The sequence below is a fragment of the Halichondria panicea genome, chromosome 10 (assembly GCF_963675165.1).
Source record: "Halichondria panicea chromosome 10, odHalPani1.1, whole genome shotgun sequence".
Lineage (NCBI taxonomy): Eukaryota > Metazoa > Porifera > Demospongiae > Suberitida > Halichondriidae > Halichondria > Halichondria panicea.
In genome coordinates, this window is record NC_087386.1 from 3,986,089 (window position 1) to 4,003,432 (window position 17,344).

Below are 17,344 nucleotides of genomic sequence, written 5' to 3' on the forward strand. Positions count from 1 at the left end.
TGTTCTCCCTTAGCTATTGGTTTGACCCAAGGCCCAATTAGAGTGATAATTCATTTATTGGCCACACAAACTCAATTATTAGTTTCTCATACACTTCTTGCTAAAACAGGATGCGGGCGGGCGGTCATTATTCATTATCTCATTATATGGTTGCGACCACTGACCACTGAAAACTATCATATGCGCAATGTGCAAAGCTAATTAATCACATATGGGTTCAAATAATGAACGTGCAAGCGCGGCAGTATCAGGTAGGAGTGGGCAAAGACGAGAAACTAGTTTGTGTGGCCTTATAAAATTATAGCCCCTCTTCAAAACTCACCATTCTCTTCCGCTTTGCTCTTCTTGGATCCTCTCGTCTCCGTTATCCCCTTCTCCACATGCTCCCCAACCACCACGACCGCCCCGGCATCCAAGGCAGCCTCTTCAGCCTCGGCAATTACACTCTCACGTTTCTCTGGTGCTTTATATTTCTGTCTCCAACGCGAGAAGATACTTCCTCTTTTCTCACCCCCATCCTTGTCTTTGGCCTTCTTGCTTTTACGACTGGACTCAACCACTCTCCTAAGCTCATCAGGGATAGGGGGTGTGTTGGGAGAGGTGGAGCCATTAGGGGACGCACCATTTATTGGTGGGGGCGTCACCACACCTGTTTCAGTCTCTTCATAAATGGGAAGTATGATAGGCATGCTAGGGCTTTTTTTTCCATGTGTGGTGAGGGGATGCAGGCCTACGGGGGTGCTCAGAGTCTTGGAAAGAACCTTGTGGGGTACTTGGTAAGAGTCTTTTCTGGCCTTAGATTTCTGCAAGGGTGGAAAAAATGAGCGAGTAAACGGACTTTTAAGAGTGCTAATTAAACCTTAATACTCACGCCCACTATATTAAGATCAGAGAAATTGAGCAAAAGTGGGTGGATAATGTACTTAATCAAAGAAGAGGCAAGCTATACTTCAATAAAAGTCTCTCCTGGCCTTGGGTTTCTGCAAAGGTGGCAAAAAAGGGACTTTTGAGAGTGTCAAGTTGGTGTATTGTAGTCAAGCCTTGCAAGGGCAAGGTTTGCGCGTTGTGCGGTTTGAGATGGTGCTAAACCAATTTTTTTAATATGCACAAAATTGAGCACGCCCACTATATCAGCTGTTTAGGTTGAACATGTAAGGATCCACAAAACCAAAAAGAGGGAGGAACTGAGCAAAAGTGGGTGGATACTAAATCAAAGAAGAGGCAAGCTATACTTCAAGAAAAGTGCTCTGTGACTGTAAGTTTACCTACAGTACTAAAACGGATTATTGTTTAGCATACCGTTCGCAGCTCTGAGCACCATGGCCACACACACACTGCTGATGCTACTAGCCACACTGGTAGTCTTCCTATACACTCCAATAACCACACTTGCCCAACCTGAGAACACAGCACAGGGCAACTTTGAGGGAACAGACGGCTCCAAATGCGTCTGGTTCGAGCTACGTCCTACGAAAGCTGAGACTGTACTCACGGCAGCCTGTCACTGTCGTAGCAGGGAGGGGGATATGCAGACCTTCAGTTGTCAGTACGAAGGTGACCTCACCAATTGCTCTGCCTACAAGGAGGACTCGAGACTACTCTACGAGAGCATCACCAGCAAGATAGCTAGTAAGAGCTACAATGTATGCTGCTAAGCTAAACTGGCTAGAATTAGTATTTCCCTATTATTATAGTACATTACGGACACAGCGATAGGGTTTTCAAACATACATACACATGTAGCTACAGTGTCATTGTGTGCATATTTATGTACGCAAGCCTGCTCATGTAATCACTAATGAAGAGATACTTTTCAAAATACTCATCAATTAACTTTGTTTGTGGTGTTTACAGGGGACCATGGCAACGGCTGTGGAGCGGAGAAGGTGATTGTAGAGGAGTGTGAAGGTGTGGAATTAACAAAGGTCGATAGAATGCGTCAAAAGTCACCTTGCCACAGCGAAGAACGAGATGATCTATAGCTTGCATGTGAGCTAAACATACGTAGCCAGCTAGAAGTAACTTAACAAACTACTTTTTATAAATTATTATTATTGTTCTGAGATACATGTATGTACACTGAAGTGTAGTTCACATGTATGTGTATGGTACAATCCCCCTCATTGAGCATTGTACCATTTGTCATCATTAACATTCTTTAAACAGCTATATATACTGGCAGTCTCCAACATGTAAATCATGTTCTCATCTGAACTACATGTACACGACTGTATACACTAATACATCAGAACTACTAATTACATCAATGAAAGCACCGCAGGTGCTGATGCCTCGGTGGAGGTGTCAAAGCTACATAACATAATTCTAGAGCATTAGCGCTTTTAATATAATATTTTATTATCATGATGAACATTATTGTATTTTTGTCAGAGAGTGGGTAATGATCGACCATGATTGCTGTTAAAAACGATCGATGCCAAAAGTCCAAGTCTAAAATGAATGGCTGCACCAGCAGAGCCTTGCAGCTCTCTTTTCACTCTTGCTACCAATAGCTAGCGTTCTAGTGCAGAGCTAACTACTAAGTAGAGTAGCAACACTCCATGGACAAATTTTGCTGCGCACTCTTCTGAAAAGGCTGCAATGGCATTCCAAGTAAGCAAAACTAGGCATAACTCGAGAACCAAGCATTATTTTGCAAATCCACGAATTAAAATCCAAGAAAACATGACTAGAAGCCTATAGAAACTCTTACTTTTATTGATCCTTGAACAGCTGTAGCAGTCTACACAGACGCACACAGACACACAGACACACAGACACACAAACACACTACCGTATACCTTGCTTGCGCATGTGCACCGAGGCATAACTACATGTAGAAGCACTAGCGCATGCCAAACACTCACCTCTTTCTTTGTGGCCTCCTCTCTGTACACCAGAATATTGAACCAGTCGAGTTGGTCTTCTAATTCCTACAGGAAAGGAAAAGTATTATTGCGATTACAGTCTTGGCTTGGGCTGACTAATTAGTTATCATGGAGACCATTAGTCTGCTCCAAACAAAACTGAACACATGTACATGTATCAGCCACCGAAGTAATCACAGAGCATGCCGTACCTGTATCTTGGTGAGCAGTGAAGAGGAGGGGTTTATGGAGCGAGTCTTCTCACGGTACTTCTCAACATAAAGCTTCACTCTCTCCCTGCAAGAACAATATACGTACATAACATGTATGTGCATGCATGTGCTTGCATATTAAGTGTTCTTCTAGAGCAGACAATTTGTTGTGGAAGTTGTATGCGCGCTTTCACAATTGAGTCAGTAATCGACTGTGAGATAGTACCACACCTGTGCTCTTTGATGTGTGTCCATGACCACATCCTAATCTTCCTCTTGACGTCCTCCTCCAACACAGCAGAAATGGCGTACCTCCACCACGCCCTCGTGTCTTCAATCACACCCTTGAGGGGCTTATACTTGAGAAACTTCTGGTTGACCATGTGACGGTCATATGACTCCACTGTCAGCAGCAGAGTCTTCATCTACAGGGTGAATGTGAAGCCGGATAATACGAGTGAATGTATAGACAGTTTATTTTTGAGTAACATGCTTTGTGGGAGGAAGATAGTACACCGTACATGTTAAGAATGATTCACACCAAATACACTGTACATGTTAGAACGAGGAAAGATTCACTACAAATACTGTATAACGGGAAATGTTTGTGGAACGAAGGCGTGGTTTACCGGAACACATGCAATGCAGTGCAGGCAATGAAATTTACTCCATGAAAATTACCCGCTAAACGATAGTCATGTTGCTGATTAAAGAGCATTATACAATGCAATAATGTACACACAAAAGTCGGTGTAAACGATTACATGCAAACACAAAGGACAAGTCTGTGCATGGCTATCGAGCTGTAATACACACAATCTCAAGTACTACATGTACCCCTATTAACATATATGCAGAGGTGACTCACTTGTGACTGTTGCAACGAGAACACAATGTCCTCACACTCCATCCCCATCAACAGCTGCAGGACCAACACACAACACTTATAAAAAAACATATTCTTACTTTTGAACATGTTTTTATACAGTAACAACCTCATACTAAAAGTTGGAGGCCTTGTCATGTATGTAAAATTATTTATGTCTTGTACTACATGTAACCATTGGTACAGTAGCAGGTGGTGATCACCTGAGGTAGGGAGAGGTCAACGCCAGGCTTGAGGTTGAGCTTCAGTTTAGCAGCAGCTGACATCGGGTTGAGCACTAGGAAGAGATGAAACAACTAATCTGACAAAACATACATAAACATGTAGCTTAAACTACCAGAGGTGAAAAGCTATATAATTACCTACATGTAGTACCCTAAAAACAGGGAAAAATCTGAAAACGCTAAAATTACTACCCGTCTATAATAGCAACATTAAGGTAAACTGTCTGTGTCAGCTAGATCATGACTTATTAATTCACAATGTGGGAAAACAGTCACAAACATCGCTCTACCCACATCACAAAGTTGTTAACAAATAGGAACACGTACGGTAAGAGTTGGTAGGGGGCGGGGGAACAGCTGGTCTGGCTATTGCATTCCTCATGGCTTCCTGAATAAAAACACATGAAATAGTCATGTACACGTAAAAGCTCCTCCCAGTATTATTTAGTGTACAGTGGATAAGAATAAATACAGCTACTCACGATCATCTGCTCAGTGGTGAGGTCAGGTGATGCAAACGAAGACACACCAGACGTGTTCCAGTACAGCCCCAGGCAGTTCATCTCTATCAACTGCAGGAAGGGAAGGGTGTGATTTATCATTATTGGCTAAAGTGTTATTGATCATTACCACGTACCAGTCAAAACCAAGCTAATGTGTTTGAAAAGAGCTTGAAGTCAAGTACTCACCTTGTAGATGAGGGTGGCAGTCTCCCTCACAACACAGGGCACCCAGTTACTATCAGTGCTCTGTATATAATTATATATAGCACAAAATGATAACACAACAGTAAGTTGTATGTATTACATGTATGTACGTACATGAGTGCCACTCAGCACACACTTCATTTGGTATTAAAGTGTCTGGAAATAAGTGACTGTATATAATATACAGTGTAGGTATTGTACACCTTCACAAAATGCTTTCACTTTGTGCCTAAATGTACCTTGAGGTTGAGACTGTGTAGGGTAATACCGGCTGCCAACACAGTAGAGGGATTGGTCACATGATCCTCATAGCGGAGGTGGATATCACGAACTTTGACCTGTTGTAAGCACAGTTGAGTAAAATGTAGAAAACATTACCAGTACTGTGCACCATATGGCACACACTTGTGTACACAGTGCATCTACAGCTAGTCATGTAGTTGCATCCAGACGGTCTCTCTGTTTTTGTTATTTCAATTGCAACTTCTTTTGCTTACCAGATATTGGATGCACTCAATGTACACTATAAAAATAAATTAAAGCCCTAAAAAGTATACAGACATCGCTCTAAGTTAACAGGGACAATCCGACATGGAAGCACCCTACCTGAAGGTTCTTGGTCATGTGCACGGCCAACTTCTCAGCAAATGTGTCCGGCTTTTCAGAGTCCTTCCTCTTCTTCTTTCCCTTTTTGGCCTCCTCTGCACAACAATACACTTACTCATGTACATGTACATACCATGATCATTTTACAGTACTTACTAATGCCCAGAGTCACAATACTCACTGTCAAATAACGTCAACTCCAATACCAATTGCTAATCCTAAAGTGCAATGGCTTTGTCCGATTACGACGTACGTACATGTACATATACAGGTAATCATAATTAGTAACTAAGCATTAAAAATTACAGTATATACAGTGAGTGTATATAGAACGACAATGACTAAACTAGCAACAATCATATCTATGAAAAAGTGACTCCATGTACACTTGTACTTGTACTGGATACTGACTCACTTAGTTTATTTTTCTTCTTCTTAAGAGCGTCATGATAGTCTTTGATCTTTTTCTTCTTTTCCTTCCTTCGTCTCGCCAAGTCCCTCTTAGGGTCGTAACTCGTGTCTGCATGGCGACACAGAGGATGCTGGGACATTCACACACAATCGAAAATGCACTTAGCTGTTAAAAAGCACTATGAGGGAGTTACAGTTTTGACAACATACGGGTACATGTTTATAGATGCACATACATGTTGTAGATACACGATAAATCAGGCAAAATATATATATATACCAAGGCAACTGACATGAAAACCTTGTACGTAGATACACAAGAAAAATAAAACAACTAACATGAAAACCTTACAATGCACCCCAGTATGAACCTAACGTTATAGCAATACCAGTCTTTGTGTACACATAAAGCAGCGACCTTTGTTAAGACACTAGCTCACCTAGATCGGGGCCCAGGATAACGTACACCTCATCGATTGTGATCTCAATGGGTTCCTTGGTCAAGCTCTTCCAGGGAATGTGAGCCTCCAGTTTGCCTGTTCAAAACGTGGCACATTAGGCACATTAAGTTTGTGCATGGCATGGGTAAGAGTGAGGTTTTCTAGTTTCTAGCACAAGAGAACACAATATGTACGTGTGCAGTAAGGTTTGGTCAAAGTGTGTTAGCTGGGAAACGAATGAGAGAAGCTTGACGAAAAAATGTTTTATACATACGTACGTGTACATAATTATAACATCTACCTCTAAGGAAGAGTGCTCTATTCGTCCTTCCCTCACAGAAACTGTGCACATGCAATAACTGTGTTTACAACTCACCGACATAACTCCTTAAGATACGCAGAGGTACATCCAGGCCAGCCTCAGCCTGTGTAGGCAATACACGACATAATTATTAACACACTAATGCAACATGTAACACAAACAGCAAACTGTGAAACTACTAACTTTACTGATTGAAAGTACCTACACATGTTGAGAGATTTAACAGTATCAATTGGCTGTTTTTATAGTTTTCTTTAGCACCTTGAAAATATACAGAAAATAGGCAGTAAATAAAAAATGGATAACAATGTAAACCGTAATGTTTGCCTAAAGCCACTAAAACAACCGAGACAGAGTAACAAACAGCTGAATGATCTCCTTTGGATCAATAACGTGGTTATATTAAGTACGTAAGTACAAGTACCTGGACACAAGCACACAAGAACAGAATAAGCAAGACAAACATTAGGAATTGAAACCTGGAATCTGGTTATGAGGTAAAGCATTACTAAATTAGGAAGGTAGCCTTGTACACAATGACCGAGATGACACAATCATGACGATTAATTTAAGCACCATTGTATTCCATAGCCCCATATGAAGGACATGCACACACAGCTGGTTAGAATGATGCCCACATGCAGCACATGGAGATCAATAAGCAATTGCCATGTATAGAACATACACATGTTCACAGCACACCAGCACACAGCGATAGCTTGTTGTGGAAAAGAGATGAGAACGCATGTCAAAAACAGCAGTGTTTAAATCTTTTTTAGCTTCCCAAAATGTTAGTTTACTATACAAACACTGAGATAAGGTCTAAATACAAAACAATTATGCACGCACACCAGCTCTACTCACAAAGAGATCCTCCTTCAACTCCAGCTTCTCCACACGTACATCTCCTGTGAGCACAGAGGTGAACCACAAAATGCACATTTTATACAATGTACATGTAAATATAAAAAATGTACATAATTGTGTTTAGAGGATATAGTATTGTAGTAACTGTAAGCTCTCTATTAACCGTTTTGTCAACTTGGTCAGCTGTTGAAACTATTCTAGTGAAATCAATTATATCTGGTACAGTGCATAAAAAACTGGTTATAAGGTTATCAATTCAATAGACAACTTCCATGCTGGTGTACGGATCAACGATTCGCGATTGCAACGACATACTTTTACAAGTTACCTTTCCATACGCCAAGATTGAGTTGTGAAGAGTCCAATCTTTTCACGTACGGTTTGAGGTACTTATTGAGGATGTCCACAATCACTGACTCAAATACCATCCTGTGCCCAGGAAGTGGGGTCTGGGTACCGGGTAGATCTACAGGTGGGGTTTAATGCAGGGCTCAAATGGAGGGCTCCAACTTTTCACTCCAGCACCTACTCTTAATGGGTAAGCAGCTCTAGCAGGATGTAACAAGACAGCTGCACTTCACACACGTACAGCTAGCCTACAGCTGTATTTGGATCCACCATAGAGAGGTCGCACAGGTCAAATTAGATATTGACAACGAATTTTTCCCAACGTACGCAGTAAACATCTCAAGTTACATGAAATCTCTAAACTAGCTACATTGTATGCACCAAAGAAATTGAGAAGCACCTTTCTTTAGTCTGAAGAGTCAGAATCTAAAAAGTAAGTGTATTAATTAATTAGTACCCATTCTGTTTGTACCATTTAATGTATATTGTATCAGTGACTACATTGTATAATCAGCTAATTATTAATTTTGGTCTACTGTTGTATGCAATAATAATTTCTGTTGAAACCTGAGTTTACACCCCAGTACAGTGTAACCATGTACCAATCAGCTTGTTTAGTTTATCGACTATTCAGGCAAACATCTAAGTGTAACTTCTGCATGCATGCATGTCCTCTGCACTGCAGCGCTGCGCTGCTGGCATTTAAACAATGATGCATGGCTAGACAAGATCAGCCATGGTATACGCTAAAGCGCTAAGCTAAAGTTAAGAACCTGTGTACAGTATGAAAACCTGGCCGGCACCACATTTAACGGCACTGGTTGATTACATATCAGTCTGTTTGTATAGTTCCACTTATGCAAAATAATGGAGAGGATCACAACAAAGCACACTAAGCAGTGTTTTGTCTCTTAAAAGTTTTATTTTCGATCATTTATAATTGTATATGTATAGCTATAAATGTGCCACCTGCAGAATCCTAGGACATACAGTTTAGATTCGGAGAATCCGGCATGTATAGAGATAAAATGTACACAAACCTTTTAGGTTCCTGTAAGCTGCGACAGTGATATCACAACATTATTATTATGCATGAGATTGCTTATGCATGATAAAAAGATAATGTTTACAGCTGATATAAAGAACAATTTTATGCAGCACATTTCATGATCAGTGTCGATATTACATTCGTGGGTATAAGCGGTATATGCTTATGCTTAATCAGCGAAAACTTTTATACCCTCGAAATAATATAGCTTCTAATAACAATTATGGTATATGAAGCTCGGTGGATTTTACTCAAGATTTCTGCATGCCAATTGTGGTCGAAATCAGTGTTGTTTTTAATACTACATCCACTCTATTATTATGGGTTTTGCTTGTCATGGTTGAATAGATACCTACATTGACTCTGTATTGGGAGAGCGTTTAAAACTTGTATATACATAAATACAGTGAATACAATGTGTACCATTTGGCCAATGGCTACCCATGACCAATACACATTACAGGGGCGGATCCAGGGGTGATTTTGAAGGGCTGAAGCCCCCCCCTTTTGAAAAAACTACCATGTGTTTTAGATCCCACTTGTGTGTGTTTAGCAGGGAATTATGAGCCATAATCTCATAGTTTCCCAGGGAATTATAAGCTTGAGGGTATAAAGTACAAGTATAATTTTTTTGAATGCACAGAAATGATAATAAAGCTGTAGCTAGCTGCATGATAATTAGCTATGGCTGTTCAGTTTTTTCACTACCAGTTTCTATAGCGTTTGCTGGGTTGATGGTAGGGTTCACCAGTATCTTTTCTTGTCTCTACGAGGAACACTAAGAGCCAATGATTATAACAGTTCTGGGTCCATTGTCACAAGCATGAAAGCATGTCTTCAACTTGTAGCATTTGTCAACTTCGTCCTCCTGACTTCTGTTTCTATCCTGCAGCCATGTTTCAAACAGTAGACTCCTGTGTCTTTTTGGGAACGATAGTGCACTGTAGCATTGCTGCAAGCTGTTCCTTGCTAGCTAGCCGTACATATCAGAACAGTTTACTGAGCTGGGGGTGGGGCTTGAGTGCAGAGAAAAGAGGAGGCTGGGCTCATTTGTTGCAGAGTGCTTCCTGCACAAGGTTGGAGTCACTAGTTTTCCATTCCAATGTTGAAGCAAGGCCAATGAAAGGTTATTTAGCAGAGAAGCAGAAATCATCTAGCTTGTCAAAACAGGACATTTTCAAAAATAAAGCTGTTGCTAAGGCTTGCTGCTTTTATAGATACACTTCTTGCCTGAGGCAGCCAATGAAAAGTGGGATCTAAATCAGTTAGCACATGTGCATTCGGTATCTATGGTTATAGTGTCCCTCATCCCTCGGGCAAAGCCCTCGTGATATGGGACACTATAACACATAGATACCTCATGCCCATGTACTATCTATAACGTAGTCTGACTCTACAACAATTTTGCCACCAATTATGCATCTGTAGACTCACTTGAAATCACTTGAGAGATGCTAGACAACAGCTACTAGGAGTATAAAGGATCTAGGGTAGCTAGCTGGACGTACCTAGCTAGCTAGCTAGCTAGCTGTACGTACGTACATCTGATCAGTACAGTATCACCATAGTATTAAAAGTAAGTGCAGAGGTCAACGTATTCTACTCATTAATATGAAAGTTCAAAGGTCAAATCTTGCAAAAAAAAATCGCCTCCGGCGAGGCCGCCCTCGTACGGGGCTTCGCCCCTTTCTAGCTAGCCCCCCCCTTTTGTTTTTCCTGGATCCGCCCCTGCATTATTATACATCCTTTGATGCAAGGTGTAAAAAGCATCTAAAGCTTAGAAGTTTGTTATGAAAGAGGAAATGTGCACAAAGATGCATGGGTGTCACAATGCCATTTGATGACCATTCATGTATGTGTACATAATAATTAATTAATGCGACAATACAACTTTTTAGCATAATACCGGCAGAATATTTTCAGTTCAATACAATCGAATGTAAACAGTAATAATATTAACGTTCATGCATAATTATACATCTACCTTGGTGGTTCACAGGCTGATTTTACATGCAGTTATTTTTATGGCCAAGTACGTGAGACCCCAAGCATTATTTCTACTGCTCATTGTCCTTGCTGTCATTGACTGGTCACAGGCTAGTAAAAATCAGGTGAGTCAAAGTGGTTGATTTTAACTGTTGGCGGCTCCTTAAGCTCATGATTGAGATCTAATAGTCTTCACTTTGCTTGACTCACTGTGTATACATCAATTCACAGATTAAGGAGACATTGATTTCACTGGACCAGGTACAGAATGTACACCATCATCAAAAGAGAGCAAATTCTGACAAAGACGATGACAATAATCTGCGCACAGTAAGTGGGTGTGACATAATTATTAATAGTACGCATATTAGATCTACAAAAATTATATCTAACTACAGCCATGTGTAAAGCATATTAGTGGGAAGAAAGTTTGGTGGACAAAAAATTTGGGGATTGTGGCTTGAAACTAGCTTTCATGCACATGTATAAACTTTATGTTCAGTATAATAATTATGTGTATACGCATGTAATCTTGTTTCAAGCTCATGCACACCCTGTGCATACACAACACGCAGAGTCTCATCATCGTCTTCACCCTTGGAATAACAATAGGACTCTTGCTCATCATGACTATCTGTGCTGTTTGTATGCTGCACAGAGCTCGCTATGGGAGATTCTGCTGCTTGGAAGCGGTAAGATTATAGATCCTGCAGGCATGTGAACGATATCCGACAATCTGTTTGATTATTGCAGAAAATAAGGTATCCTCGGCAAGCTCTTAACTTTGAATCTGATCGGTGAGTTGTACATGAGCTTATCAATTTTGCTTAATTCTTTTTTGGGTTACCAATCCACGAGCGCATCAAGTAACTGTGTTTTACCCTTAACGCGGAAACAATGTATATATATATATAGTAGTGAAGAAGAAACTGAGCTGACTGGACCTCCACAGTACGATGCTACATACTTGGTCAACGAGTCACCACCAGTGTATGAAGACGCACTGCAAGACATAGTGATTGCAGCCGGTAAGAATGAAGTTTTTAATTCCCTAGCTGACATAATGAGCTATTCACTGCTTATTTTTAGGTATTGACACAAGTGAAATTGAACTTCCTCCATATCCATTGAGCCAGTCCAACAATTCTATTTCATCTGAGACGCAATTGCAAGAAACTGAGAACGAAGAGAGTAGACAAGAGGAAGAGAGTAGACAAGAATACAACAATACTGTTACATAGAGACTTTGAAACTGAAAATGTTGTCAGACATATCATGTACAGCTATGATTCTGGTGGCACATTTATAGCTATACATAATTATAAGAGACAAAACACTGTATAATTATGATCCTCTCCATTATTTTGCATGTCATTTAATAAGTGGAACTATACGACAGAATCAAGGTGTAATTGACCAGTGCCGTTAAATGTGGTGCTGGCCAGGTTTTCATACAGTACACAGGTTCTTAACCTGAACATGTGTCGGTCCCATGTACTATAGTTAAGCTAATGGAGTGTATCCTGTAAATATGCATACATTCATGTAAGCGGTCACATCACTAAGTTAATCCTATAGATACTGCATGGGATTATCACGAGTCTGTACCTGTAACTGCACGAGTGCCTGCAAAAAGCAAGCGTGTTATTGTAATGTGAGAGCTACTGTATTACTAGCGGATGAAAACCCTTTGCGAATGAGCCAAATTAGCAGAACATTATGGGGGGTGATCAGTGCAAAAACCTCCAGCTCTTTTTATTTAGTACTAAAATCATTTGCATAGTGAAGTTCTACATACAAATGATGCGCTCTCTCTTATTTGCATGGTGAAGTTCTACATACAAATGATGCGCTCACTCTTATTTGCATGGTGAAGTTCTACATACAAATGATGCGCTCACTCTTATTTGCATGGTGAAGTTCTACATACAAATGATACTCTCATTTGCATGGGGAAGTTCTACAGGAAGTTCTACATACAAATGATACTCTCATCTGCATGGTGAATTTCTACATATAAATGACTCTTATTTGCATGGGGAAGTTCTACATACAAATGATACTCTCGCATTTGCATAGTTAATTTGCTAAACTATAGAAACTACTCCCCTTTTCACCTAAGAAAAGGCTTAGGGGAGAGAGTAATCTTTTTTAACTCCGTTATTGGACACGCCCACTTATGTGACCAAAAGGGATTGCCACATGAGCGGGCGTGTCCAACACGTAGTTGATATGTTAATTAAAATGTCCGTCTCTATATATTATTGTGTCCTCCTTCAATATGCCACTATAAATTTACAGTTGTCCTATAGGGGCATGCGTGAAGAATGTCACGCTCCCACAATGTTAACGTCCTAACAACTTGCGTGCTACCATGCACTCACGCATGTACTATTTCTGCTGGGATCAAAGCTGAATAAACACCCACACATTATGTAGTTATAGTGGTTTGTTCTAATTGTATTCCAACCTTCCCTTTTTCATCCGAGCCCTTCCTTATAGATGAAAAAGGGAGTGGTTTCAAATCAATGCAAATATATATGAGAGTGTCATTGTAAAACTAACAAAGCTTATCATTTGCCATGCAGCGTTATTTGTATGTAGAACTTCTCATTTGTATGTAGAACTTTCATCGTATGTAGAACTTCACCATGCAAATAAGAGTATCATTTGTATGTAGAACTTCACCATGCAAACAAGAGAGAGCGTGTCATTTGTATGTAGAACTTTACCATGCAAATAATTTTAGTACTAAATAAAAAGAACTGGAGGTTTTGGCACTGATCACCCCCCATAGAACATTATGTAATATTTAGAACACACCTAGCCAAGATTAAGTGTTTTAATGCGTGCCGAGGATTGGCTCGAGGTTAACGTAATGCTCGAGGCGGAGCCGAGTGCATTACGTAACCGAGAGCCAATCCAAGGCACTGGCATTAAAGCACGTGGTCTTGGGTAGGTGTGTTCTAAATGTTTTAGTGCTTCACGTGACCACTTGCCGGATTGCTCCGTATACTATGGTTCGAAAAATCAGTATACTGTAGCCATTTTTTTTGACAAAAGAATGGCTAGTCGATTTGCTGCACCTGTAAGTGACTCCAAAGAGCTTAAACTGCGTTCTTCTGCAATTCCAGTCAAAACTAATGCGTGTACGGAGTGGGGTGTTAAACTCTGGGCGGATTGGTCAAGAGCAAGAGCTGTTGAAGTTGACCGAGTAAACCCAACAACACCATTGCTACAAATGCCTGTGCCAGACTTTGCATACTGGTTCGGAAAGTTTGTCCTTGAAATTCGCAAGCAAACAGGAACAGAGTACCCTCCAAAGACACTGTGCGGTATTTTGAAAGAAATGAAGTGTATGATGTCAACCCCTTGAGTCCGCTTGATCCTAGGTTTGGGAACTGTGCTACTACACTGTACCGTCAAGACTTTAGCGACCAGCTAATAAAGGAACGTACAGGACATCGCTCGCTTGAAGCTATACATAAATATAAACGAACTGGACCCGACCAGCAATACAAGGTATCGATGGCACTGCTCCCACAAATAGACGGGAAAGAGAACAAGAAACTGTATGGATGCAGAAACTGTATGGATGCTAATGATGATGATGATGAGTTTATCCCTATGAAGAAAAAGCCCAAAATTAAGCCAGAAAGACCTCAAAGCCATGTTTGAACATTCATCTTTACAAAATTGCACAATCAATATTCAAATGAAGTAATAGTTTGTATGTATGTAATTCCTTTCTGGTGCTCTTAATTGATATAAAAATAATATTATTATGAAGAAAAAAGTGTGCATTAACTAGTTAAAGCACACTTAAGTGTGCATTATGCTATTTAATGTAGGTGTCACATGACCACTTTTGTGCACTGTCATTGGCTAGTGGTCACGTGATCAGCACTAAATATAATTATTACCCTTTGCTATCTGTTCTGGCAAGGATCGTGTGTCAAATACTCTTCGCAAAAATAAATCGCTAAACCTAAACTTACTAGACGTTATCATAATTATATCAAAACATTAGTAATTCGGTATCTAACATATTCATGTGGTGATGGTAAGTATATATACTGCCATATAGCAGGTATATTTTGAGGGTGTAACCTTTCGCGTAAACAGTTAGAAAGGTTTTCGCGGATTTAATTTTCGTAGAATAGGTTGCAGCATGCATGCATACGATATTACATTCGTGGGCATAAATGTTCACGGTATATGCTTATGCTTAATCAGCAAAAACTTTTATATCCTCGAAATGATATTATTTTTAATAGCTTCTATAATAACAATTATGGTATATGAAGCTTGGTGGATTTTACTCAAGATTTCTGCATGCCGATCATGGTCGAAATCAGAGTTGTTTTAATAGAATCTACCTACATTGACTCTATAATTATTATGGTTTTGCTTGCCACGGTTGAATAGATACCTATACATTGACTCTGTATTGGGAGAGCGTCTAAAACTTGTACAATGTGTTCATAAATACAGTGAATACAATGTGTACCATTTGGCCAATGGCTACCCATGACCAATACACATTATTATACATCCTTTGATGCAAGGTGTAAAAGCATCTAAAGCTTAGAAGTTTGTTATGAAAGAGGAAATGTGCACAAAGATGCATGGGTGTCACAATGCCATTTGATGACCATTCATGTATGTGTACATAATAATTAATTAATGCGACAATACAACTTTTTAGCATAATACCGGCAGAATATTTTCAGTTCAATACAATCGAATGTAAACAGTAATAATATTAACGTTCATGCATAATTATACATCTACCTTGGTGGTTCACAGGCTGATTATACATGCAGTTATTTTTATGGCCAAGTACGTGAGACCCCAAGCATTATTTCTACTGCTCATTGTCCTTGCTGTCATTGACTGGTCACAGGCTAGTAAAAATCAGGTGAGTCAAAGTGGTTGATTTTAACTCTTTTAGCTGTTGGCGGCTCCTCATGCTCATGATCGAGGTCTAATAGTCTTCACTTTGCTTGACTCACTGTGTACATCAATTCACAGATTAAGGAGACATTGATTTCACTGGACCAGGTACAGAATGTACACCATCATCAAAAGAGAGCAAATTCTGACCAAGACGATGACAATAATCTGCGCACAGTAAGTAGGTGTGACATAGATCTATTAGATCTACAAAAATTATATCTAACTACAGCCATGCCAGTGTAAAGCACATAACTAATTAGTGGGAAGAAAGTTTGGGGATTGTGGCTTTAAACTAGCTTTCATGCACATAAACTTAGTATAATTATGTGTACACGCATGTAATCTTATTTCAAGCTCATGCACACCCTGCATACACAACATGCAGAGTCTCATCATCGTCTTCACCCTTGGAATAACAATAGGACTCTTGCTCATCATGACTATCTGTGCTGTTTGTATGCTGCACAGAGCTCGCTATGGGAGATTCTGCTGCTTGGAAGCGGTAAGATTATAGATCCTGCAGGCATGTAAACGATATCCGACAATCTGTTTGATTATTGCAGAAAATAAGGTATCCTCGGCAAGCTCTTAACTTTGAATCTGATTGGTGAGTTGTAGATGAGCTTATCAATTTTGCTTAATTTTTTTTTGGGTTACCAATCCACGAGCGCATCAAGTATTAAACTGTGTTTTACCCTTAACGCGGAAAAAATGTATATATATATATTTATATATATACATAGTAGTGAAAAAGAAACTGAGCTGACTGGACCTCCACAGTACGATGCTACATACTTGGTCAACGAGTCACCACCAGTGTATGAAGACGCACTGCAAGACATATAGTGATTGCAACCGGTAATTAATTCCCTAGCTGACATAATGAGCTATAATAATTCACTGCTTTTTTTTAGGTGTTGACACAAGTGAAATTGAACTTCCTCCATATCCATTGGACAGTCCAACAATTCTATTTCATCTGAGACGCAATTGCAATTAAGAAACTGAGAACGAAGAGAGTAGACAAGAGGAAGAGAGTAGACAAGAATACAACAATACTGTTACACAGAGACTTTGAAACTGAAAATGTTGTCAGAAATATCATGTATAGCTCTGATATTGCCCAGTGGAATGGGAGGGATTAAATACGCAATAATATTTGTCCTTGTATATCTACTGCATGTTCAGAATGTAAAATTATCAGCTAAACCGTGCAGAGATCCAGCATGAAAAACGCAACAGGCAGATGCATAAATGCCAATTGTCTCGGATTATTAAAAGCTATAGAGCTATTAATTAGTAATAGCTTATACACATTAAGATTTATGATGAACATTTTTGCATTAGCCTTTGTAGGCCTCTGGCCATGCGATATAGGTAGACTCTGTCAAAAACACTATACCAGGCAGTAATTAATACATACATGTATACTGAATTGTGTTTGCGCTGCAACTTCATGTC

The 17,344-nt window shown here is 39.8% G+C and overlaps 4 protein-coding genes across 6 annotated transcripts in view; 3 read left to right on the forward strand and 1 right to left on the reverse strand.

Moving 5' to 3' along the window:
* LOC135342954 (intermembrane lipid transfer protein VPS13C-like) overlaps positions 1-8,194 on the reverse strand; it is a 40,047-nt gene extending 31,853 nt beyond the window's left edge. Inside the window, exons 1-17 of the mRNA XM_064539846.1 lie at positions 8,072-8,194; positions 7,871-8,008; positions 7,540-7,583; positions 6,730-6,778; positions 6,354-6,449; positions 5,918-6,022; positions 5,503-5,597; positions 5,136-5,234; positions 4,879-4,938; positions 4,672-4,761; positions 4,517-4,577; positions 4,169-4,242; positions 3,948-4,001; positions 3,311-3,504; positions 3,080-3,164; positions 2,868-2,933; positions 323-803 (exon numbers count right to left, since the gene is read on the reverse strand). Coding sequence (XP_064395916.1) covers positions 323-803; positions 2,868-2,933; positions 3,080-3,164; positions 3,311-3,504; positions 3,948-4,001; positions 4,169-4,242; positions 4,517-4,577; positions 4,672-4,761; positions 4,879-4,938; positions 5,136-5,234; positions 5,503-5,597; positions 5,918-6,022; positions 6,354-6,449; positions 6,730-6,778; positions 7,540-7,583; positions 7,871-7,970 — 1,753 coding nt within the window. The 5' untranslated portion in view covers positions 7,971-8,008; positions 8,072-8,194. The remainder of the gene's footprint in view (positions 1-322; positions 804-2,867; positions 2,934-3,079; positions 3,165-3,310; positions 3,505-3,947; positions 4,002-4,168; positions 4,243-4,516; positions 4,578-4,671; positions 4,762-4,878; positions 4,939-5,135; positions 5,235-5,502; positions 5,598-5,917; positions 6,023-6,353; positions 6,450-6,729; positions 6,779-7,539; positions 7,584-7,870; positions 8,009-8,071) is intronic.
* LOC135342976 (uncharacterized) lies at positions 1,101-2,142 on the forward strand. The gene is made up of 3 exons (XM_064539874.1): positions 1,101-1,255; positions 1,309-1,629; positions 1,855-2,142. Exons 2-3 carry the CDS (start codon positions 1,320-1,322, stop codon positions 1,980-1,982), a joined length of 438 nt encoding a protein of 145 aa, XP_064395944.1. The 5' UTR covers positions 1,101-1,255; positions 1,309-1,319; the 3' UTR covers positions 1,983-2,142.
* Positions 8,195-8,199: 5 nt separating the features above from the next.
* LOC135342972 (uncharacterized) lies at positions 8,200-12,293 on the forward strand. 3 transcript variants are annotated; one of them, XM_064539868.1, is made up of 7 exons: positions 8,200-8,323; positions 10,938-11,049; positions 11,156-11,254; positions 11,500-11,616; positions 11,678-11,721; positions 11,840-11,952; positions 12,014-12,293. In XM_064539868.1, exons 2-7 carry the CDS (start codon positions 10,963-10,965, stop codon positions 12,163-12,165), a joined length of 612 nt encoding a protein of 203 aa, XP_064395938.1. In that variant the 5' UTR covers positions 8,200-8,323; positions 10,938-10,962; the 3' UTR covers positions 12,166-12,293. The 3 variants fall into 3 exon arrangements, with proteins under 3 accessions (XP_064395938.1, XP_064395940.1, XP_064395939.1); XM_064539870.1 differs by having other exon boundaries at positions 11,843-11,952; XM_064539869.1 differs by having other exon boundaries at positions 10,955-11,049.
* Positions 12,294-15,413: 3,120 nt separating this feature from the next.
* Positions 15,414-17,029, forward strand: LOC135342974 (uncharacterized). The gene is made up of 6 exons (XM_064539872.1): positions 15,414-15,845; positions 15,959-16,057; positions 16,269-16,385; positions 16,447-16,490; positions 16,627-16,741; positions 16,798-17,029. Exons 1-5 carry the CDS (start codon positions 15,699-15,701, stop codon positions 16,727-16,729), a joined length of 510 nt encoding a protein of 169 aa, XP_064395942.1. The 5' UTR covers positions 15,414-15,698; the 3' UTR covers positions 16,730-16,741; positions 16,798-17,029.
* Positions 17,030-17,344: the final 315 nt, after the last annotated feature.